General features: G+C 40.4%; 1 protein-coding gene across 1 annotated transcript; it reads right to left on the minus strand.

The window, feature by feature from the left end:
- Nucleotides 1-9411: 9411 nt before the first annotated feature.
- On the minus strand, nucleotides 9412-10716 carry kcnj12a (potassium inwardly rectifying channel subfamily J member 12a). Its single transcript, XM_076092850.1, has one exon. The coding sequence runs from the start codon at nucleotides 10714-10716 to the stop codon at nucleotides 9412-9414; it is 1305 nt and encodes a 434-aa protein (XP_075948965.1).
- Nucleotides 10717-24426: the final 13710 nt, after the last annotated feature.

Consider the following 24426-nt stretch of genomic DNA (forward strand, 5'->3'; position numbering starts at 1 on the left):
ATTGGTTAATGTTTTGACGTCTCAGTATTCTTCTCTCTGATTGGTTAGGGTAAATTCAACGCTCAATGGTGGAGCAATAACCTAACAACGTCACAAGATGTCGCACTTTACAAAGTCAAAAGCTTGGCACTGCATGTAAAATATATCCTGCAATAAACACAGTGGTTAAAAACAAAACGGCAAACTAACCAACTGGAGAAGTACTTACAAATTCAACAATAGTTAGCTAGTTAATTTGGCTGAGAAAACCCACATCTACTTATCCAACGTAACGTACGTTAGCTAGCTTCAGACGTATTATAACGTAAGTTAGTCATGTAAGTCTGTCATATTACTGTCAGGCAGGGTTAATTACGTAACGTTAAGTTATTTCAAATTTTACCAATTATCTTTTCCATGGTATACAATGAAATGCTTTGTTGGCTTATGTAACCACCCCATTCACTTTTTTTTGTGATTCACTGCAGTTTCATCTTTTTTGAACAGGGTTTTTGTCTATTATGTCACACCTAAGAGATGAAAAGCAGAAAATAATGTCTTGACAACATTCAAGGTCCTAGACATACCAGACAGCAGGTTTGAAGTATAATTTAATATGTGAGACTGACCAATCCAAATCAAAAGTTTTGGATTGGTACCCTTGTTAAAAAACAGTATTACTGGTAAAACTAACCTAGTTATTCACAAAAGAAGCCCCCCACGAACCACATTTAGATTAAAAGAGCATGGAACGTGTTTTTAATACAAAAGCATCTACTCAAGCAAGCATGGGCTGCAAGGTTTTTCTAACTGTCCCCATTTCCACTTTTGCAGTCAGTTCTTCTAAACGCTAAAAGGGATACTGTTCTCCTTATCAAACCAACCAACTACTTCTGCGAGTGAAGGTCCTGTATTGAGTCTGCCTTAACAAAGACCCTCATTCTACCTGACACTGGAGACGTTGTCCCGGCTTGAGCGAGGTGTGTGTCCTGGGACAGAGTGATGCCAGCCAGCAAGAGATGAGCCATGCTTCCTGGCGCGTAGTGTAGGTAGGCTAGGGATGAAGAGGGTGTGTGGTGTATGTATGTGTGTGTGTGTGTGGAGGCGTATTTGAGGAGAAGTACCTTTTACCGGTTGCCATTCACTGAGAGTTGCATTAGAGAAAGGTGCTGACAGATTTGAATCCACCCCTGGGGAGACCAGAGAGACTGTAGCCGCAGCTCTGTGTCTCTTCTCATGACCTCACTGCTGGGACGGACAACGTTTTGATGACTCTTATTTTTCTTCTCAGTTACTGTGTGGTTTGCTTAAGTTTATTATTATTATTAGTATCTTATTCCAATACAATAAAGCTTACTGGCATTTGGTGTGTGGTACTCAAAGCTCCCCAAAATCACCTTACACGGAATAATTCCATTTGGGATACTGTTCACAACATGCTCCGTTGATTTTACTATCTTATTATTTTCGTGTTATTTAGAATGAGATTTTTCTCAAATGTAATTTTATAGGTGTTTTGTCCTCAGAGCTCCATTGTACTGGCAGCTACCTTCAAACCACAGCACTATACAATTACACTCAACTATGTGGATTGTATTTATTGTGTTTTTGTGCAAACTACTTATTGAATCCATCAGGGGAAATGAATACCCATTAAACATCCACCTGTATGTTGCACAGATATAATATGAAATAATACAAGTAAATAGAACTAATATTTCATGGCTTGCGTCTCTGAGCTGTTGCAGAACTGTATGTGTTTTACAGTAGACCTGTTCCGCAGTACGTAACTTCACTATCTTGCCCTTTCTTTCTCTCTTTCTCTAAAGCACACCGAGGGCCTTTGGGCACGCATACGTAATTACCAAGGGTTGAGAGCCAGGAAATGAGAGTGGCCCCCTTATGTCCCCTCAGGTTGTCCATTCATGTTGCTTCAAGAATCAGGATAGACTAGCGGCACCTGCTGTAACCGAGAGAAGATAAGGTACATGATGTGTCGCCCATGTTTAATGCCGCACATCACTCCTATCTCAGATTAGAGCTCCAAATGGCAGCCTCGTCACACGTTACACGTTGGACATACATAATCTGTCAAAGTATGAAATCAATTATTAATTTAATTCTTAATTCTTAAAAAAAACTATAGAACAGTGGTTCACCCACACAGGTGTTTTCAATTTATTCTTTGCCTAATTAGATCTCTTCTCAGGACAGTGTGAGCGTGTCTAGACATGCTTGATTGACGTCTCTCTCACTTTCCTGTGACATCATGCGTACTCTATATAGTGTACAGAGGTCTAATTAGCCAAGTGGAAGCACCTGTGTGAGTGTGCTGGGCTTTAAACAGTTTTGACTTAGTATTTTTTGAAAGACAGCCCAGCTGGGCACTTAGCTATAGCACTCTGGCAAACATTAGCGAGAGCTTCTCTCAAAATTGAGTTGTCGTTCCTTCTCATGTGGTTTTAGCACTGTCATTATTTACACCTGTGACGACAGCTGCACTTTTCCTACTGTGACATGTCAAAATATCTTCTTTAAAAGAGCCCAATGTATTTGAGCCCAAGTGATCGGATGATGTCATTAACCGGCGGTACTCCTTCGTATCTTGTACATTTCCTGTGCACTTGTGGTGTGTACTTGGGCACTGTTGACAGCTAATGGACAACACAGTGGGCTCTTGGCTTATCTGACAAGACGACAAGCGTGGGTAGTAGGACAGGGCTATTGTGTCTCTTCCATTTCGGCAACAGACAACAAAACATGTCTCAGTTACTGGATAAATTCCCATTACACTTGAGACACTTGTGTTGTGTTTGGAACAACACACAGTCGGTGTCTCTTTATAGAATTTGGTAATTTATCCCTCAGTATGTACCAATCATTGCTCTCTTAATATATTACTCACTTCATACAGTCATATTTAACTGTTAATACTATCATACTTGAGAGTTTTGCACACGTCTTGACTTTCTTTCAAACTCTGCTACAATAATAAACATATACATATAACAATGGTGTTTTTCATCCACATTATCCACATCTAGTGACCTATAAAACATATTTCACTTTGCACTTAGATTGTGTAAGATAGAATGACATGATATTTGATTTAATCTGAAGTGGATTTAGGTTTGTACTATATTGTCCAATTGTAACCCACAATGGGATGAGCTGATATATATTAATGTATATGAATTCCTACGTAGTAGGTCATATTTTCCATACAGAAAAGGCGTAGTTATAATAACATAGACCTCAGGCCTCCAGTACGTATCTTTGATTAAGTGATACTATCGCAGAAACTAACAGGGAGATATTTTAGCGGTGAAAGTGTGGCCAGAGAGCCACATGCGGCATGACACTGAAGAGCTTTAAATAGCCCCTTCAACACGATTTCCCCTCATTTTACTGTCATCAAGAGTTCAGGCTACAGGGAGTTTATTCCAGCATTAATTATAACTAGTCTATATGGGCTGGCTGGCTGGAAGGGAGCCTGGTGAGGCTACTTGCTGCATCCTTTCATATCCTTTAACTGGCTCACGAAGTCTTCTGTAGGTGTACCGCTTTTTGTTTTATGTCATGTGAGCAAATGTGCGAGTCCAGGCCCCAGCTGGCATAGTCAACTGTTCCCTGGGAGTCACAGGAGGGACATTCCCAAGGGACCCTGAGTGTCAACTTGCCGTTGCATAATTTAGACAAAATATCATCCGTCCGTCCGTCCATCTATCTATCTATCCATCCATCTATCTATCTCTCTTTTTGTATAAAACCAAATTACAACATTACATAATTTATCATTGGTGCATGTTGAGATTTGGTTCTGGTTGGTTCCTCAGCCTCACGCTATTTTTTTCTTTCGGACAGCAGGTTACATGGCAACAGCTTCCATATGGTAATAATAATTAGAATAAAGGCTGTTGCATAAGTGGCATTCATAGCTCTGGCATTCAGAAAACTGCTAACAAAACATCATTGAATGGTGGCATTTTCTTCCTGAGGTATAGATAGCCAATATAAATGAGCTTACCTTGTTGGCAAAATCTAGCAACAAATAGCACCTACTGTAAAACAGCATTGCACCTTAGAGCCCTGAACCAAGTTGGTAAGGTTAACATAGATAAACAAATGCCTACAAATACAAGAATACTGTGGGATTCTACCTGCTGAGAATTACTCAAGTAACTGAACTCATAGTCTATCCATCCCAATAGGCTACCCATCCCTTCTGAATGAAATGTCTGTTGGATTACATAGCAACCATCTCACTTACAGGGCAGTTTTTCCTGACATGCCCTCAATTATCCAGGACCTCTTGGCATCTAATCCTGCTATGAAAGTACACCAGTTTGACGTCACAGCATTTAAAAGAAGGCCCACTTTCAGAGTGAAGTCAAATTCTGAGTTCCAGAACCCGTCATGCATTAGCCACTCATTAACACGGCCCACCACTAATCCTGAAAGCTTCACTTCTACTTTATGTGTGTGACACAGAGCCACACAAAGCCTAATACACACTGCCAGGGCCCGTAATCAAATTTGGCAAATGCTTCCAGCACAGCCCCTATGATCCCAGTGTCAGTTAGTGCTGAGACCCAATGCCTGAGCTCAGCACAACCAGTGGCCAGCATGCTAATCCCACATCTGTCGCTCAGTGTGGGTGATTCAAACACCCCAACCTGAATTATTTAGAAAGAACTGACGGCCACAGATCTCGTGCAAAGAGTTCAGGATTATTCATCACCAGTCAAAAATGTGTACCGTGGTGCTGATGGCGTCATTGTACTTGCAGTCCCACTGTTATACTTTGGAGGAGCTCATCTAAGTTTATGTAACAAATACTGTTTTATTTTAAACTGTATACACGGTATATTTGGAAAACATTGTTATGAACATTATTCTAATCCCATATTATATTGTACTTGAAAACCAAATCACTGAACAGTAGAGATGACCGAGGTTTGGCTGCGCCAATATTATCGGCCCATATTAGCTTATCACAGATTGGTATCTTTGTCGGCCTATAAGTAACAAGACAATTACAGTGCAAAAATGCCAAAGATACGCTTACGGTAATTTAGAAACTGTCGCCATTATGTCGTTTTTCAACCAGAGAGAATTTCATTTTGAATGTAAAACTTCCCACTTTTCCGCGAGCTGCTCATTATTTGCGCTCCGATTAGTAACTTGAGATTCTAGGCTGAAGTTGGAGTTGAGCGACGACGTGTACGACCAGGTTGTAGACAGTTTACAAGCTAACTTTAAACCAATAAACAGCTAAATCACCGTCAGACAATAGCTGGTAGCATTTCGGTCAATACGTTACGCCTCTTTTGCTGTGTTTACCTGCATTCAACTAAAGCCTGCTCGAACGCGATTAGTCAATAATACATGTACTACAAGGGGAACCAGAACACTTTCGATACCAAAACCTCGCCCTGTTTCCTACATCAGCCTATGAATGTGGAATCTGTTTAATAGCGATAAAGCTCAGTTGAACAGTGTAAACGTTTAACTTACAAGAAAACCCAAATGTGCAGTTACTGGGCAATAGGCTTTTTTCACAGAATGCATTTTTACTTGTCATAGTAGGAAATACACAGGTGTTACTAATTACACTAACGATGGCTCGGTAGTAGTCAAGTATGCCGTGACGAAAAGGCATAGTGCGATTGAATGCTCGAAAACAATACGGTGTCCTCAGTTCTGAGGTCGTAGAGTAATAATGATCTCTCATGTGTTGATGTGTCGTCACTCCATTGATCTGATAAAGTCAGCTGCAGGCCTCTTGCCCATCAGTGGAGCCAAAAGGCTCCAGGCCATTGTTTTTTTTTTTTTTTGTGTGTCACAGTGATTAATTAATGAGCCTTCTCTAATAATTGGCTCCAGACCAGGAAGTCATCTGACTGTGGTGACTTCATTCTTGATCTCTCATCTTAAACCCCCCTCACTAAGATGTACTCAGCTACCACTTCATCCATTCATTACTCAAGCTTGATGTCTGAGGTTTGTATTGGATTTTGCATTTCAATACCGCCCATGACTGCTGGGGCCACTCAACAGAAAGAGATGAAAACAACCTTTTTTCACAGTTAGTTTTTAATTTAATAATTTAAATGACTTTGAATTAAAATCAAGAGCCCAGTAGACAATTTGCTGGACATAGGAAGACTTCTACAGAGGTCAAAAGTGGTTCCAATCATCCCTTTAAGAGAAATACCTGTTAAATCATGAGGATCTGTGCTGAAATGAAACAACAGAAATCAAATCATTGAAAAGTGAGACAAGAATCATATTTTCGACCCCTCATTAGTGATTTCATTGGTAGTACTCTAATAAAAACAGATAAATATTGATTGCGGTATTCTATCAAAAAGAACTTTGTATAAAAATAAGCAGGTTGTTCAGCCTCCTGCTCCCTATTATACTTTTTATGTTACTATGCTTTTTACACTATAAACCTTTATGTTTAGCTAAAACAAGTGTGTGTGTGTGTGTGTGTGTGTGTGTGTGTGTGTGTGTGTGTGTGTTTCTTTTTTAAGGGCTCAGGTGGGCATCATCAAAGCTAAAACAATCTGCAAAAAAGTTATACTGTAGAAATGCTTCAGCTTTTCTTTGCCAGTGAGTAGGTGCAGAGGCTTCACACATCAGTGTATAGAACCTTCCCAGAAGGCAATAAGCATAATAAATATTTTGGGCTGGGTAAAGAACGCTTCACTTATTTGCCAAACAAATGCTCTTTATATTTTACTATATCCCACAATGTTCTAAAAAGCAACATATAACCTAGAAATATCATATATATTAAATGACTATTAGGAAAATATTAGTCATTGTGACCAACATAATGACCATTTCATGGTTCTCTTCTATGTGTTCATGTTGTAGTTTTTCACCATATCCTAAAGGTTTCCTTCTTAACACATGTGCTATCTTTTATGTATGAAATTTAACTAAAATTGACACAACGTCCACAGATAAACCGGAAGTGATAAACAGTATTTGTCATACGAACATTAACATTTTTAGGTTTGAGTGATCATTTCTCACTAGGCATCTAGAATAAGGGATCTTTTTTTAAATGCTAGTGTCCATGCCAAAGAAAAAAAAGTTATCATGCATTATAATTGTGCCTCTTAAACTATAGCAGATGATTGAATCTGTAACTACAACTAAGTTACTTATTCAGTTGATTTGGTTTTAGCGTTTAGTTGAACAGGATTTTGCTTTAATTAGTTGCCAATCTTCAGGAATAATGTAAATCTAGAGAGACTATTTGCAAACTGGAGACTCAACCACCTTTTTGGAATATGACTATCCATTTTTCAAGATCAGTCTATAAAGTGTTTTTTGGAAGATTACGTCGGGAACAATCACTTCAAAACTTAAGTCTGAGCTACACTCATTACTTTGGTATCAAATCTGAGAACTCGTATGCATATGTGTGCAATAAACTAAAGACTGCAGGGTCATTCTCCTCGCAGCATGCCTTCAACTCATTATCTGGGAATCAAGAATTATAAATATGCATGCTCAGTGTATTACAAGAGAATTATTAATGATCTGCCTTCTAAAATTAATTCAGAAAGATGTGCTTTAGTTGTTATTGCTTCCATTCAACCTTGGTCCAGTGTATTAACTCATTGTATTAGCATATTGCTAAAGATGCATTTACAGTATGTAATGTTCAATATGAGGAGTGAAGGAGGAAGCTATTTTCTCTTTATTCTACTGCTACTCATGTGTATCTGTTTAGATGATTACAGGTTTTTAATCAAACTTAGTCTTGCACACATTCTTTTTTTTTTGTTAAAGGATACATTTGCCATATAATTATTAAATACTATTTTGTCATCATCTATAAACCAGGTAAAGTGTCAAACAGAGATTGACTCTGTTATTAATAATATAAAGAGCATCTAAATTTACCCACTTTTGATGTCTAATGAATAGCCATATAGGGCCGGATACTGTAAATTGGCTAACACGTTTGGACTACTCTAACCTTATTAGCATAACGCAAAGTGTTTTAGACACATTAACCCTTTTGCTGCTTGTCCTTTTAGCATTTGGAATGGATGCTTGTAGGGTGGTTTAAAATAATTATAATAAATTTTGACTATCAATTTAATTGAACTGTTGTCAAAAAGATGATTGATTGATTGATAAACGTAACAGCTAATTTTTGAAATTCAGTTCATGCATTTTTCTTTTTCTTCAGGCTAAGCACTAGGTATTAATCAAAGTAATGTCATTACATCACTTCATCTCAAACAGAACTCAATAGGATTTCTCTCCCCTGATACTGTTAAAAATATGCATAGATTCATTTTTTAAAGAGGACAAAATCATTAAGTGTGATCAATCTTGTTATTGACTACCAGTATACAGGTTTCACTTTAACTTAGTTTATAAGACTTTTTCAAGTTGTGAAAGTAAAGGTACACGTTAAGGTGCATCTCTTTGTGGAGTTGCAAATCACTGCTATTCAGTTATTTAATTAGTCAATACAAACTTGGATATTGCAACCTGTATCTTGCAGACATAATATTTTGAAGAACTACAAAAATTGTTTTAAGACAGTTGTCCTCCATTTGTGCTTTTGTTTTACCTGACTACTTATTAACGTTTGTACATGACATGACATGTGCTGGCTAGTGCAACAAAATCATGGTGTTGATGGCTCAAGATGTTTGTTTTTAAGATAAGGTTAAGAGATTATAAATAAAGTGATGCTTCATACAATTGAATTTCTGTTCAACATATTCCTATATGTTCTTCTTAGTGCAATTAATTGTGCCTACAATGGTAGATTTTGGGATCACACCAATACATGAATGAAGCTGTGGAATTATGTTGTACTCAGTGGCTCACGGTCAGATGTTTTATCACTGCTCAATGCATCTGAATGCTGCAATGTGTCAATGTGTCACTAAGCGCAGGTCCAGTACATTACAGCAATGCGAGGAGATCTCAAGAGAGGCCTTGCAACACTATTATTTGTCCCCAAGATCAAGTTGAAATAGCAACTTCTATTTTTTTTTTTGGGAAACTGATACTGCACACAAAACATAACTTACCTAAGCAATGTATTTACACCTACAATTTGATTATAAGGTTCTGTCATAGTTTTTGATGCACTATCATTGAACACTCTCAACTCAAAATGACCATGTGAAAAAAGATTCAAGTTTCCATTCAGGAAGAAGGTCTTTCCCTAGCCTTTTCCTTGATTGTAGACATTCCTTACCACAATGTTCTAAGCTGTGAACTCTTTCTTTCCCCCATTTCTTCCAGTTAAGTCCCTTTTACTGTTGTCTTATTTATTTTCCAAACTTTTACAGTAGTCAGCTTTTCCTATGGCACTTTGCATTGTTCTGCATTTCACCCTTGGATCCAGTTATTGAAAGTTGATCCAGGGTCAATGGGTCGAGGTCATATTTCCGACTCTCTGCGATATGACCTTTGATCCAGCACCCTGGTGGTCTGTAAGCGTTCAAACTCATGTCGGCTGTTCCTGTCTGGACTGAGGTTTGCCAGTGCCCTGCTACCACCACCACCTACATCCTCCTCCCCATCGTCGCGGCTGAGGAAGGCCATCTCATTTTCATAGCAGAAAGAGTTAGAGCTCGGGACTAAGAACTTGTTCTCAACCATGTCCTTGGCACTGCAGCGGGGGGTGGACGGCACCTCGTAGGTTTTGTGAAAGTGAGAGAAATCCACCTTGTACACGTTCTTCTCCTCAAACAAGACTGGCTCGAAACGGTGACCCCAAAGGACCTCAGAGGCTAAGTAGGAGCTGCGAGCCTGCGTGGTCATGGCGGTCGCTTCAACCATCCCCTCCAAGATGACGACAATCTCAAAGTCTGCTGTCTCCAAGTCCTGTTTGCTGATCCCAAACAGGGGGCTCTCCTGATCTATCTCATGGAGAATAGTGATTGGGGAAACCAAGAAAATCCTGTCCAGACCTTTATCAAAGCCCACATTAATGTCTATCTGGTCTAGAGGAATGTATTCCCCCTCGTCAGTGATCCGGGGTTTGATGAGCTGTGCCCTAACATGGGCCTCTACAATGTGGCTCTTGCGAAGGTTCCCCACCCTCCACATTAGGCACAGCTTTCCATCCCGCATGGCAATGACAGCATTGTGGCTAAACAACAGCGTTTGTGCTCGCTTCTTAGGCCTCGCCATCTTGGCCATGATGGCGCCAATCATAAAGCAGTCAATGATGCAACCCACGATGGACTGGAAGACCACCATGAAGACAGCCACCGGGCACTCTTCAGTCACACAGCGATAGCCATAACCTATGGTAGACTGTGTTTCAATGGAGAATAGAAAGGCGGCCACAAATCCATTGACCTGTAGGACGCAAGGAGTGAAGTTGTCATCTCCGGCGGGGTTATCCAGATCTCCATGCAGCAAAGCAATGACCCAAAAGGCTAAGCCAAAGGCCAGCCAGGAGAGAACAAACACAAGAGTGAAGACTAACAGCATCCATCGCCAGCGAATATCAACACACGTGGTGAAGATGTCGGCCATGTAGCGCTGCGACTTATTTTCCATGTTGGCAAACTGCACATTGCACTGGCCATTCTTTTTGACGAAGCGGTTGCGGCACTTGCGGCGTGTGTGGAGCTTGCCATTGCCAAAGCCGTTCATACCATGCATGGTACTGAGGCGGAGGCCCTCTTCCTCAGATGACACAATGCTGTAGCGGTTGATTCTTCCCACGCTCATGCTCCTGGCCGCACCTCCAGCTGCAGGGTCAGTGCAGAGGTACGGGCCTGGAGTGATCGAGGCCCCTCACAGCGTGATCACTGGCTAAATTGCATTTTTAGTGAGTCATAGACAGGGAGCTGGGTGGGAGTCTTGAGCTTTAATCCAATCCCTGTAGAGAATGCCGGGAAAGGAGAACAATGTAAGCGTCTTTCTGTGACATAATGGTCAAATCACACCATACATGTGTATGAAATCACATACACAGTCAACAAAGAACCAACCATGAAATCCTTCAACTGAAAGACCTTGTAAAACGTACATAATACTCAAATAATTCTGCTACTTACTAATACTTATAGATCATTTCACTGAATGAGCACAAATTACCAATTCACCATCATCACTTACAGCGTTCTGAAGAACAAAAATTCAGAATAAAATTATTATTTTTGGGGGATATTGTAGATATACCTGCATTAGATTAACTTGATTTAGATTTTTGCTGTATGACTGACTGTTTTACCATCTATTTAATGTAATGTGTTTGTTTATTATACGTCTTCCTGTTAACTAATGCAGTAAGTAGTCAGTCTACCGGGGGCCAGCTTCTGATAAGTTTGTCCTCTTGCAAAATCTGATGTTTAATATGATAGGAAACAATAAGGAACATGATGAATGTGTTAACAGTAACAGTAAACATTGTTATGCGTTATGAGATCACCCTTTTCCCTGTCCCTCTTCTCTGTACAGGGTTTATAGTGTCAGTATCTATAATACCGGTCACTTCAGTTCATTTACACTCCTTCTCCTCGCCATCTTGCTCTCTTTAAACATCACGACTCAAAATCCAATTGGTCCTCACTGAAGGGTCCTCATGTCTTTTGATGTTGGCTGGGTGAGTGAAGAGCTGGTCTCACAGCAGATCCACTTCTGTCACATGGCTGTTCCTGTGCTTTTCTCTTTCAAATTAGACGGTCGGCAGTGGAGACAAACTAAGTCACCTACCAGATGTTTATTATTCTGGAATGGAAAAAAAATGACCGTCATGTGAGTCACTTCTGGTATCTGGTTACGTGTTTTATGAAATTAGGAGCGCTGTCAAATTTCAGGCCTACCAGTCATAGGGAAGGCTATCACATGCTAGTTTTCAGCACTCTTGCTCGTATTTATAGATTATCAGCAGCGTGCCATGCAGTCATCACATATTCAACAGACAATCTGCGCGCCTCTATTTCTGTTTTGGCATTAAGTTTGCCATTGTCCTTTCACTACAATACTTTTTGTGAGACTGTGTTGTGTGTGTGTGTGTGTGAGTATTTAAACACACTCCGAGGGGACTTGTGTATCTATGCCACTGACTCCATGGACATGCAATTCTAGATGCTGCGTACAGGGATGAGGGACTGCAGGACTATTTATTTGACCCCATTCTGTACAATTTGCAGTGTTATTAATGATGTTGTGAGGATGCGGTCAATTTATAGCACCTTCCCATGGTGCCCCATACTAGTAGGTAGTCGATTTGCCCCTGTGCAATGCCCTGTATTTAATTATATACTGGAACTTCAGCTTAACCAAAAATGACAAGATTATACACACTTGATAATGTATGTGTCAAAATGTTAGTCTGGAATGTAGTTAATCTACAATATGTCAGTGCAGCGATAACCTGGCCACTGCGCTGGATGTTGAGCCTCATGTTCAAGGAGTTTTGCCCAAAGGGGCTAGACTGAAGCCCTTCTGGGTGCAGCCAGCTTTTATCGCCTGGCCACATCCGTTCTGTGTCTGCTGGCCTGATTTGGGCCCTGAAGACTTGACAGTTCACTCATGTGTGATCCCAAATCCCCGGGTGCCCTGCCGTCTGCCGCACACTCACACTGATTCCATCCTCACTTACACTCTTTCAGCTGGAGGTTCTCCTGATCTGGAGCCAAATTACTTCATGCACAATCTAAAAATTGTCCCTTAGGGGTCAAACGCATACCTGTATCAGTAAAATATATACTGTAGCTAAATGTTATGTTCTATTTTTATACTTCCAAAGGCTCTTTTTGCCTTTTTGGACAATATCACACTACATTCCCAAAAGAGCACACAGCTGTTAATGCTTAAAATAGTAATCCTCATCCGCTCATCTCAAATCTGTGAAAAAGTCAACCAAACTAGATTGTCTCATCCTTTAGACAGACAGTTTAATTATGTATATTTGTGCTCATGGCCTCACCCACGTAATGGCAGGTAGGCCTGGTTGTGTGGTATAGTAACCACACTGACTGTGTTATATAACTGAGATGACTATTGAGCCTGAACGTCCTCTCAATATGTCACACTATACATTTTGGTCTCTACACGCATGACCTGAGCAGCATGGTCCGCAGTCTCCATATCATACTGTAGTCGTACAGTGTCAGGTGTCCAGAGAATTGGTCAAATGAAAGTAAAAACCCCTCCCTGAGTCTTTGGAGTCATTAGAAAAGTGCCTTAGAGTCTTAACCCATGCAGAAAGCCTTTGCTGTAGCTACACAGGAAGCTCTTCAAATCAGATTTTCCCCCTGAGAGGTTATGCATGTAACGTTTGAGTGTACATGCTGCTTAAAGATTAATCTTTGTCCCCAGCTCTTTGACTTGGAATTGATGGTAGTCTTTACCAAGACGTTTGACATTAGATTAATTAACTGCTAGTGACAGCTGAATAACTATGAATCTAAATGGTATCAGATGGTAAATAATCAATCTGTAGTTCTTTAGTCATATTTATTACAGATACAGCATACATTTAATTGAAAAGCTGGTTGTATAGATGAAAAATAAGCATTTTTTTGGTCATTTGTGTGTATTTTTGTATTCATATGTTTATGTCGTCTCGCTGTTCAAACACTTTGATTTTCAGACTTGCATCTTTGCTTCATAAGGCAGGACAGAGAAAGTGATTCTCCCTCAGCCAATAACTTCATAAAAAACCTTTTGTGACCTTGTCTGCTGTGTCTGTTCTTGGGGTGTCAAGAGGAGTGACCTCGGGGTGACGATAAGCTCGCAGCTGATTAGGTTCAACAGAATGAATAATTGGATGTGCAAAATAATTGAAGGAATTCGGAGGAACAATGACGTGTAGCGGGAGAGGGTACTTCATCTCAAGAGAAGCTTGCAGGAAACTGAGCTCCACCGCTATGATCCCGGCCCACCTCCCAAGGCCATTGTGAAGGAAGAGCCGAGGCTCGGGTGTCATTGTATTTTCCTATAGCTCTCCACGCGGAACTCATCTCGTCTCAAGTAACCTTCAGGTATTTTCCTATAGAAAGTAACACCAACTTCACCATGCAAGAAATGGTGAAGCGCTGAAGACCAACTGTCCGATTTACAGTATGTTATACGAACAACAACACAGTTTCTTGTTGTTGTTATTGTTTTCTTTTTCAAAAAATAATGCAATAATTGACATTTCGAAGGCTGTCTATGGTTCAACTGCTGGACAAAGAGATGAAAGTTAGAATCAGACAGACTCACTATGTAGGCCATGCCCTGCGGCTGAGATACCATGTCAGGTGGTTGTTGAGAGAAGTGGTAGAGGGACGTGTTCATAAAGAACTGAGTCACCTTCTCACGTTGTTTTAACAGCTGGTATATTATATACAAGTAGAACAAAATCTGTAGTTTTTTTGCTAGCTGCACCTGTAGGTTTTTTCTCTCTCCTCTCAAACACCTGGTTTCCTTTGATTGATCATTCCCACATGTACGCTTCTCACTGGGCTTTTTTGATCTTTATTTGTGCAGCTTTTTAATTACTTGTACCCATTCACAAAGGCTGCATCGCCCATATTCAACCTAAACTCTGTAATTTCCAATTTGAAGCAGCACCTGTTGGTTAGAGCTCACACGCTTAGAAACATTACTTTTAACACAGTGCTGCTAGATATTCTACATGAAGTCATACAAGACGATGCATAGGTTGTAGTCCATGTGTTTGATGTGATATCGTGCCTTTTTTTTGTGTGTAATATTTTATGTTTTCAGTGTGCTTGCTAAATATCCCTTTTGGATCATAGAAAGTGAATCAAACTGAACTAAGCTGAGATGAAAAGCAGGGTGAGGTAATTGAACTGTCAGGCTATTCTGCATAAATCTTTGTCCTCTTCATCCTCTGTCTCTTTTGTACCCTCACATTAGGGATTTCTTTATACACTGAAAGAAAAGTGCAGTACCCAAAGCAACACATTTATCCATTGATACCTGCTCATGTCTGTCCTCCAGTAATATTATTACAAGCTGTGGTTAGTTATCTGATATAACACTCGCAGGATAATGAGGGGCCTAAAAAGTGCTCAAGTGGTAACCAGTGCATTTATTATCAAGGTGTAAGTTGAAGTTGAATTGGGAAGATGTAGTGCAGAAATGAGTGTTTGTTCATAATGACTGAATGTTTTGATCCGTCCAGGCCTAAAACGGACGATTGTTATTGTCTATTGGATGTTTGCTAGACTAAATTAATTTCAGTCATTAATTAGTCTATCAAATCTAATAAGTACTGACAAATTCCCATCACAGTGAACCAGATTTGAAAGCGGTTTCTTTAAATGTCTTATTTTGTCTGATTCATGGTCAATAAACCTCAAGAAGAAGAGAGAAACATACAGAAAAATAGCAGAAACCTTCCAGAATTTTTTGTGCATTTTTGATAGATTTCACATCCTCCTATACATTTTCTGTGGACTCAATAATTAATCATTTCAGCAGTACTGTCACACAATATATAATTTTTATATCCTCTCCCATCTTAGTGAACATTGAGCTCTGATATTGATGGAGACAATGTCGAGGTGAATCCGCTGTTAATGTATATTCAAACCTGATTGGTAAATTCAGGATGAAAGTTTTGAAACCGATTGCTTTTAATGCTTGTCTTCGTCCGCCTTCTACATTTCTACAAGTTTGTTTGTTTGAACCATTTGGGAGCTGAGCGCCTGTCAATATCATGCAGCCTGATGTCAACAGGCACGGCCTTCTTGGCCATTTCAAAATCGATGCCAGGATTAAGATTAAAGGTGATTGAGAGTCGTGGGGTGGAGAAACCAACGTCATTTTAAATATCGGGTTGATCCACATTCTGCAGAAAAGCTTCTGCTGTGGTAAAGCTACATACTGTGGAGATGTAGGTAGATGATCAGTTATATATTATTTGTTGTTTTGACTCTGCACTACAGCACAGTGGATTTGACGTGAAACCATGAGACGATACAGCAATGACTTCCAGTTTCAATGTGTGGTGTTTACATTCACATTAGATGAATAGTCATGGAATCTTTAGCCATTTTTATACATTTACTCCAAGTTTGTGAAATGATTTATATGAATTAGATTACAACAAGGTGACTACGGATTTGCTCCAAAGGGAGAGCTTGAGAGTATACATTATAACACTACGGACCAGTGACATCTGACAGATGTCGACGTGACAATCAGGCTACAAGTTTGAGTTGAAGTTTTCTGTCCTCCTCTTACCTTTTATTTCTACCTGTCCTCCCCCAGGCTGCAGAAGCAAAAGGTGGTATCTTCTCTCCCAGTGTCCCTGTTAACCAAACTGAGGCATTCTTTGCATCTGCCACCGCAGCTGCTCCTTCTTTGTGTGTTACTCTGATACTGGAGAAAACCACTCCATCATCTTCAGCACAAGGCACAGACCCCGTTTGAATTTCTTCATCCTTGCTTGAATTCTTCTCTCTCTCTCTCTCTTTTTCAGGCGCTGTTGCGAGCGCAGATGAAACGCAATTCTGACCGGACTGAATCACACCAGAACACCAGAACCACTTTTGCTCGGTCAGCGCCTCGCGTACGGAACAGGTACGAAGCGTTTAACGAGGATTATCCCAGGGAAAATTCAGGTTTGTTTGTATCTCCATCTTCTGGGGCAATTTTCTTCAGCTGGTCTTCTGCTCATCCTTCATCTTGAGGAACATGAAGTCTTTCCTTCACATTCGCCATAAAACTGTGCAATACTCCTCACTGCTTATTAACTGAACATCTCTCTTTATCAATATTTTGCAATCTGATCTAGTTGGACTGATGATCTCTCTCTCTCTCTCTCTCTATCACACTCTCTCTCACACTCTCTCTCCCTCTGACTATTTCTTTGCTCTCTCCCTCCCTGTCTCCTCTCTCCCTCCCTCCAGTGGTGTCACAGAAGCTGCCATTTGCAGCCTCCCTCCCTCCCTCCCTCCCTCCCTCTCTTTTCTCCTCCCCTCCTCTCCTCTCTCTTGTTGTCTCTCTCCCTCCCTTCCTCCCTCACACATCATGGCACTACCAGTTGACAGCAACTTGATGCACAGACGTATCATTCAGAAAGCACAAGCAGACAATCCGCCATTGTATTTGATCAGATGTTAATCAAAAGTAAATGGAGGCAACCTCATGAAGATGAACGGCTTATACAATGACTTCCCACGTATCATTTACAGCCCAGAGTTTGCTGCCGTGTTCGTCCATCTGCTCTGCTTTTACTCTGAGATACGTCCTGTTATCCCATCATTTACCTTCAGAGGAAATAATGGGAGGTTATATGTTTAGAATAAATTAAATTCACCAGGACTTTGCAGCATCAAATTGATTGTCGCATGGCCGTGACATGACCGGGTCAAATATTCATGCATCTCTTTGACCTGCGATAGTCTGCTGCCGTGATGAAAGATCCTACGTGTGTTGTGCAGTGCAGTGTGGACCAATGTGTCATGCTGCTGGCTGCTGTGTCTCTATGAAGACAGATGCCTTTCACACTTGTCACCAAAGACTAATCAATAACATTTGACTTGAGGACGTATGTGTTTTTTGACGATATGGCTTTCTCGCCACACCAGGACTCCTGTGTCAGAGGAATTGAAAGGGATAGTTAGCCAGCCATTTTATTTCATCATATTCTGTGACACTGTTCTACAATTCTAGTCTTCTAGGAAAACGCTGTTCTCCTGAGGAAGAGTTGTTTTCAGCGTTAACACAGGACTATTGTCTTGATGTGTTACTGTGCCTGTGTCTCTAAAAAGATGAGTTAGTGTCCCTGGTTCTGCCGTTTAGTTGTCGTTGGGAGCAAACTGCAGCTTTTTCTGCATCGCTGCCACTGTTGAGTACATCACGGTTACCCTTGACGGCGTGGAGGGTAAAGTGTGACATTATCCTCAGACCTGAGTGCCTGCTTCCCTTTTCTCACGTCTTTTCAGAGAGCCAGTCATCAGTCAAATGCTAAAAGAGATGACAATTAGTAAGAGGGTGGGGGGTAGTTCGGGGGGGGGGGGAGAGTGAGAAGTTTCTAAATACAGCCATACTGGCTCAGCCCCAGCTTTATCACTAATGATTCATCAGTGCAGGAACCCTCTCTCTCTCTCTTTTTCTCCCTTTTTCTCTCTCTGGGCTCCTGTTGTTTCTCCCTCGCAGCCTCTGATTTCAGACGTCTGAGGGTGATTTGCGATATAGCCTGTGTGTGATCATCACCAGGCTATTGTGTTTGGCTGAGGACGTCAACTAATGGAGCTCAAAGCGTCCTTTTAAAGCGCCTCTTGGTCTGTGTCGGCAACAGGTACCGTACCCGTTCCTGCATAATGTAAGGCTTTGACGTCGTGGTGCTGCAAGCCCAGAGAACAGTAGATCACAAGGTTCACACATCCAGACTGTAAACCTTGTTATGTAACTGCACCATAATCACAGGTGGCAGCTCACATATCCTTTGCATGTGTGTGTGTGTGTGTGTGTGTGTGTGTGTGTGTGTGTGTGTGTGTGTGTGTGTGTGTGTGTGTGTGTGTGTGTAAATGAGAGGGTTTTGCCTCCCAGGGAGATGGCTAAGTAGGATTTGCTGCCGCTTCCATGGCTACAGGTATAACACATTTTCACTATTTTCAGACCAACTGGTAGAAATGAAGCAAAGAGAGAGGCAAGAAAAGACAGTTGGTCAACTAAAGGCTTTGGCAATACTTAGGCCATTGTAAACATGACTCATCAGAGAAATTGTGTTGGAAACATTTAAAACGATTTGATAAGGTTAAGCGGTTGAAGAGGTATATATTAAATATTTTATCTTGAAAGCAGAATTGTATCTTGCTTGAATGGGTATATTTTAAGTTATTTTATGTTCATAACTTTGCTTTAACCTTCCTCTTGTGTTAGGGTCGGCACCGACCCGTTTTAGGTTTTAAATGCTTAAAGGAACCACAAAAAATTTGTTTATTGCATCAAGGCTTTTTGACTTTGTCAGGAACCTCTATTTCAACAAAATAAAACAAAAACATTTTTTTTCGCTAAATTATAAAATGCTCTCGTTGAAATTATGACCTTTGTGTTGTTAGGGTCGGTTTCGACCCAGTTATAAAAATAATATTATAAAGCAATAATTAGAGCCAAAACTGAAATCATAAGTGCACCGTCAGCTAACACACTGACAGCCAGCTCCTCTCCCAATCATGTGAGCTTTAGGGGATTCTCATTTTGCCTTGTTATCCAGTATACCTGCACAAAAACAAAACAAACGAAGACGGATGTCCAGACATGTGAGGTCAATTCAGTATAGAGTTGGTGACTTGCAGAGTGCACATCTCCAATTTGCAGCATGCAAAAATGAAAAGATTTTCAGTGAGACAAGTTCTGGATCATATTTTTGGTGAAAATGAGGGAGAGGACATAGAGCAGCATAGCGAGACGGATGAGCAGGTTTCTGAGGAGGAAGACAATGTGGAGTAGCATCCAGAAGACACAGACACATCTGATGAGTCTGATGAGGAGGTCACCGGTGGTGAAGCTGCTCCCGCTGAAAGATACAAGTCCAAAAATGGTAAGATGTGTTGGAGCTCAGTACCTCATGATGTACATGGCAGGGCAGCTGCTGCAAATGTCATCAAAATGACCCCTGGAATCACAAGGTTTGCTGTGATGAGAGTCAGTGACATCAAGACATGTTTTGAGCTATTTATGCCATTGTCACTAAAAAGAGTCATCATTGCTATGACAAACCTTGAAGGAAAAAAAGTCCATGGCGACATGTGGAAAGACATTGATGAGGAATACCTGGATGCTTATATTGGTGTTCTTCTTATTGCTGGAGTGTACAGATCCTGCAATGAGGCCACTGATAGTCTCTGGGACGCATCGACAGGCAGAAATATTTTCCGGGCAACAATGTCACTTCAGACCTTTCAAATGATATCAAGAGTCCTCAGATTTGACAACAGAGATACCAGAGCAATATCTGACAAGCTTACCCCCATTAGGGATGTCTGGGACAGATGGGTGCTGAAAAAAATACTTTTGAGCTTTTTTCTTGAAGTAAATATATATGGGTCGAAATTGACCCTAACACCATAGATGTTACTATAGTTAATAATATTAAAATGAAAAAATAAATAAAACAAATTTATTTAAGAGATGTGTTCTAATACCCCTCAGTAATAGTCAGGTAACACAACAACCTTTTATTTATTTATATGATTCTCTTGAGGTTCATTTTAACATTCTTTTAATTGAAATCGAGGGGTATACTGACAAAGAAAAGGCCCAGAGGCCCACACCAAAAATATTAAAACCAATATGTTCATGGATAAGGAAGCCTAACAAGGTAACCAAGAGATGAGAAACAAATTGGATGATAGATAATTGTTTTTAGTGTATTTTACAGCTGATTTAAGACACGGGTCAAAACCGACCCGTTAACATAAGAGATGGTAACAGAAAGCCAACACAGGAGGAAGGTTAAACTGACTCCATTTAATACAGCGTATATATGGAGCTGGGCTTGATTGGCTGCAAGAACTAAAGATTAATCAAAATCCTTCTAATCCAGCCATTTTACAGCATTTGAACGGACATGCCTCCAAGCATTTTCTTTTTAATTTATTTGCAAAAACATTACAAGGGAATTATGCAAACGTCAGCCATAGTGTAACTGAAAGAAAACCGGAAAAGTGTGCTGAAATGGAAGTGTCACGCGGAGGTCTTAAACAGCAGCTGAGACGAGAACGTCAGGAAAATGGAGAGTTGGAGATGGTGAAATGTTTCTGCTGCTGCCACTTGCATATGCAGCAAGGTGTAATTTGCATTAATCAGAGGGGCCCTAAGAATAAACTTCTCGCAATCTTTCTGGTGATAGTGATTGTGGCGTTTCATCTTTTACAATGGAGCTCGCTTTAGGCAGACGCTGCACAGAAGCTCTATTGACGTATTGCTGCTGACAGCTCGATCGCTCTCCATCATAGTCAAGAAATATCATCTGAAGGGTTTTGACACACAAAGGGAAATATATGAAATATGTGCTGTGTTAGTAATGTGGGATACTTGAAGTTAAGGAAATCAGCACTTGTATTTTCCTAATTTAGACAGTGATAGATAATCCTAACAGATTGGATGTGCCTTCTTTATGTCACAACTAAATACACCTTATTGGATATAAAATGAGTTTGTATATATTTAATGAATGAAAACTACCCTCTGTCATTTTGATTCTTCTAAACCACGGCTACATAATGCCACTGAACCTTCCTCTGTCTCTTTATCTCTCATCTAAATAAGTCATGTTGTCCCACACTAATGTGTCTTCATATTGTGTGGAAGGCCGGGAGAGCTGAACTTTCCCCCTCCTTGCTCGGCTCGTTCTAAGCACCCCAATTACATTATTCTCCGAGACTCCTGTCTGATGCCGCTATTTCAGGCTTTGGAGTCATTCCTGTTCATTTCATTTCTTGTCAGCAGGGATTAGGAATGTGATATTACTGTACTCACACCGGCTGAAATAGTTGTGAAACGGCCTTCTTGTTCTTGGGCCCAGCTGGCTATGGCGGTGGTGGTGGAGTGTGCGTGTGTGTTGGGTGGTTTATTCAAATGTTGGACAGTGTGGAAATAATGTCTTACACAAACCTTAAAAATTGCCCAGTGGGATTTTAAGTTTGTAAAAGTTAAGTTAGGCTAAATAGTTTTCAAACATTTAACAAAGGAAGTGATGTGTTTATCAGAGATAATTTGTGACACATTTTGGAAGGTAATCATGTATAATATTGTTTATGTTCACATAAGAAACCTATTGATCTGCTATTGTAGTTCTTCCCTTAACTGCTCAGCATGATCAGTGAGGACTGAGTATAAATATCTTTGTGGGGCTGAGAACAGTGAGAAAGTGGCCAAAAACAAACCAAAACATTCCTTCCATATATGCTCCGTTATAAAAACATATATAGATAGTTTAACCGTCTGTTGTTGGTCTTGCTGTTCTCTGTGATACACACACCATCTGCATGTGTTAAACATGCTGATGTCAAGGAAAATAATCCCTCGTCAAGTTTGTTTGCCAGACCCACAGTTGATTACCAGCCAGGTTTGATTCTGTCAAGAGCCTTTTGTTCAAGAAAACAACACCATAGTAAGACATTCCACAATACCGACTACACTATCACAGTGACGGGAGCCATGACTACATGTGAGGACGGAGACTGTTAATGCTTTTACATAATGACTCCTACAGCTGCACTTAGCATCCCTCTTTCTCTCCGCCTCACGCTGGTGCTACTTTGAGTCCAGGAAATGGACAGTGATGGAGGGTTGATCTGAAGGCCATCCTAACTACGCTGACTAACGTCACTCTTATTTTACACTTGCATTAACCCTCCACTGCCTAACACTCACACCATGTATCCTCCAACCTGCTCTGATTCAGGTAATTAGGTAACCAAGGAAAAACAGGCTCTGATTGGCTTGCAGGTGTTCATTGAAATTGTGTATCAGGACACCTCAAACATACTCTCAACAGTTTGACTACTGGTCTAAATTAAAGCTCAAACTACTGTAAACCGCAGGAACTAAAGCAGTACTTCTTAACTCACTGATGGAACTAGTGAATTTAAACAAACCTTGCCTTTGTGGACATGGTATAAGTGCACTCAAGGTGTCCTGATTAGCACACCTCAATCATTTCTTATCATGTGTGATTACCTACTTATTCCACTATTTAATAAAAGCTGCAACGTGCATTTGGTTTTAGTTTTTTTTATCTCCATGCTGGAATAATGATATAAAGCCATGTGGGTGTTTATCAGGACAAAAATATATATATATATTTGTATTTAATACATAGATGGGAAGTATCCATGTTTAGATATGATTATGAGCTAAAATCACACAGGCATTATTGTTTTTTTTTATCTTAGATATAATGAATACGTATTATACGTAATACTTAAATACATTTTATTATATGTATTTACATGTCTTCTAAAAGAAATGCAATGCTATCTGTAATCTCCTAGATTATGTAATTTATTTTACAAAAAACACATCAAAAGCATAATAATCACATATTAATTTCCACGTTTGGTAAATGTATTTACTTGTGTAAAGTCACTGAACTTAGAATAAGAGCAGTCTGTGGCTCTTAGTTTGTCTGTGTCCTCAAATCCTTGTATAAATGACCCATGTTTCACAATGTGTCAACACCACTTAGCTAATATGTATGTTTCTCAGTGCTAATGCTAATATGTGTGGGCCTTGAGCTATCAATTAAAATTAAAATTGTAATGTGACAAAGTTTTGAGTATCTTTGCATCTCTTATGGTGACTGATTCATAAGAATTTGACATTCACTGAGGCATCAATGCAACGTCTTGTTAGCCACAATTAAATAGGCTTTTAAAGCTTCATTGTGCAACAACTCGCTGTTTAGATCAATGAAGTGGTCACTGTCAGACTTCCTGCACTTTATTAGACAGGATGAATATGACACAAGGATGTGTGTGACAGCAACATGATCACACTCAAACTTTAGCTTGAGAGGTCATGGTTATGGTTATGGGTTAGTGTTGACTTTGGGAGTAAGTCATCTTCAAATCACCTGATGAATGTCAGATGAAGAAAAATAAGTGTTTTCAAACAGACTGAACCCCTTTATATTCATTTTACCTCGCTCCGAAACTTGTGCCCCAGCTTTCCACAAGAGTTTCATTACCTAATGTGCAGCGCGCTGCGACGCTGGGGGTGGCTGGTGGGTGTCTATGGTTCACCATGTCCTCACCTTGACAGCACGCTGAGAAAAGCTCCCGTCTGCCTTTCCACCCGGTATACCCCGGGGGTGAGAAAATTAATCGGCTCAGGATCCAGTGTCCTCGCAGCCACATCTCCCCCTGCCGACCCTGACCTCTGCCCTGCTCATACGACAGACCATCCCTGCAGTGATCAAACGCTCTCCTCTCCCTTCAGCCTTTGAGGAAGTGCATTTAGTCAAGTTATGTTTAACTTTGAGGCGCTAGTACCATACGGGAGAATTTCCTTTTCAGAAGATGTTATACTTGTCGGCTTCTTACTGCTAAATTAGGTAGCAGAGATGGCTGCTCACCTGACGTTCCCGTTGTGCCTCCTCTTTCTCTGTGTGACACTGTGTCTCGGCAAGTTCATTATAGCAGATGCTGTCACTAATGACACGCATTAAACTCCTCTGCTGAACTGATTATATATTCAGACGCTCTCAGACTCCCTCTCTGTTTCCATAGCTGATATTTTTAGAACTTGTTTCAAACAGCAAAATAAAAAAAGAGAAACACCCAGATCATTAGTTTTGAAGGACTGCTTGTCAGTGGTCCAGTAAAAGACTAATGGAGGGTGCTATCATTATGAATGAAGCCATGTCCATCTTTAGAAAGTGGGTAAATGTACATAGACACGGACATGTCCTAATTAAGCTGGTTTATATTCTTCAAAGTTATAAAAATCACCTACATTTCT

The sequence above is a fragment of the Anarhichas minor genome, unplaced genomic scaffold (genome assembly GCF_050575085.1).
Source record: "Anarhichas minor isolate MPS153535 unplaced genomic scaffold, ASM5057508v1 ptg000017l, whole genome shotgun sequence".
Taxonomy (NCBI): Eukaryota; Metazoa; Chordata; class Actinopteri; order Perciformes; family Anarhichadidae; genus Anarhichas; species Anarhichas minor.

What these genes read in the sequence shown, in the direction of transcription:
- kcnj12a (XM_076092850.1), bottom strand. Translation starts at nt 10,716, where the DNA reads ATGAGCGTGGGAAGAATCAACCGCTACAGCATTGTGTCATCTGAGGAA.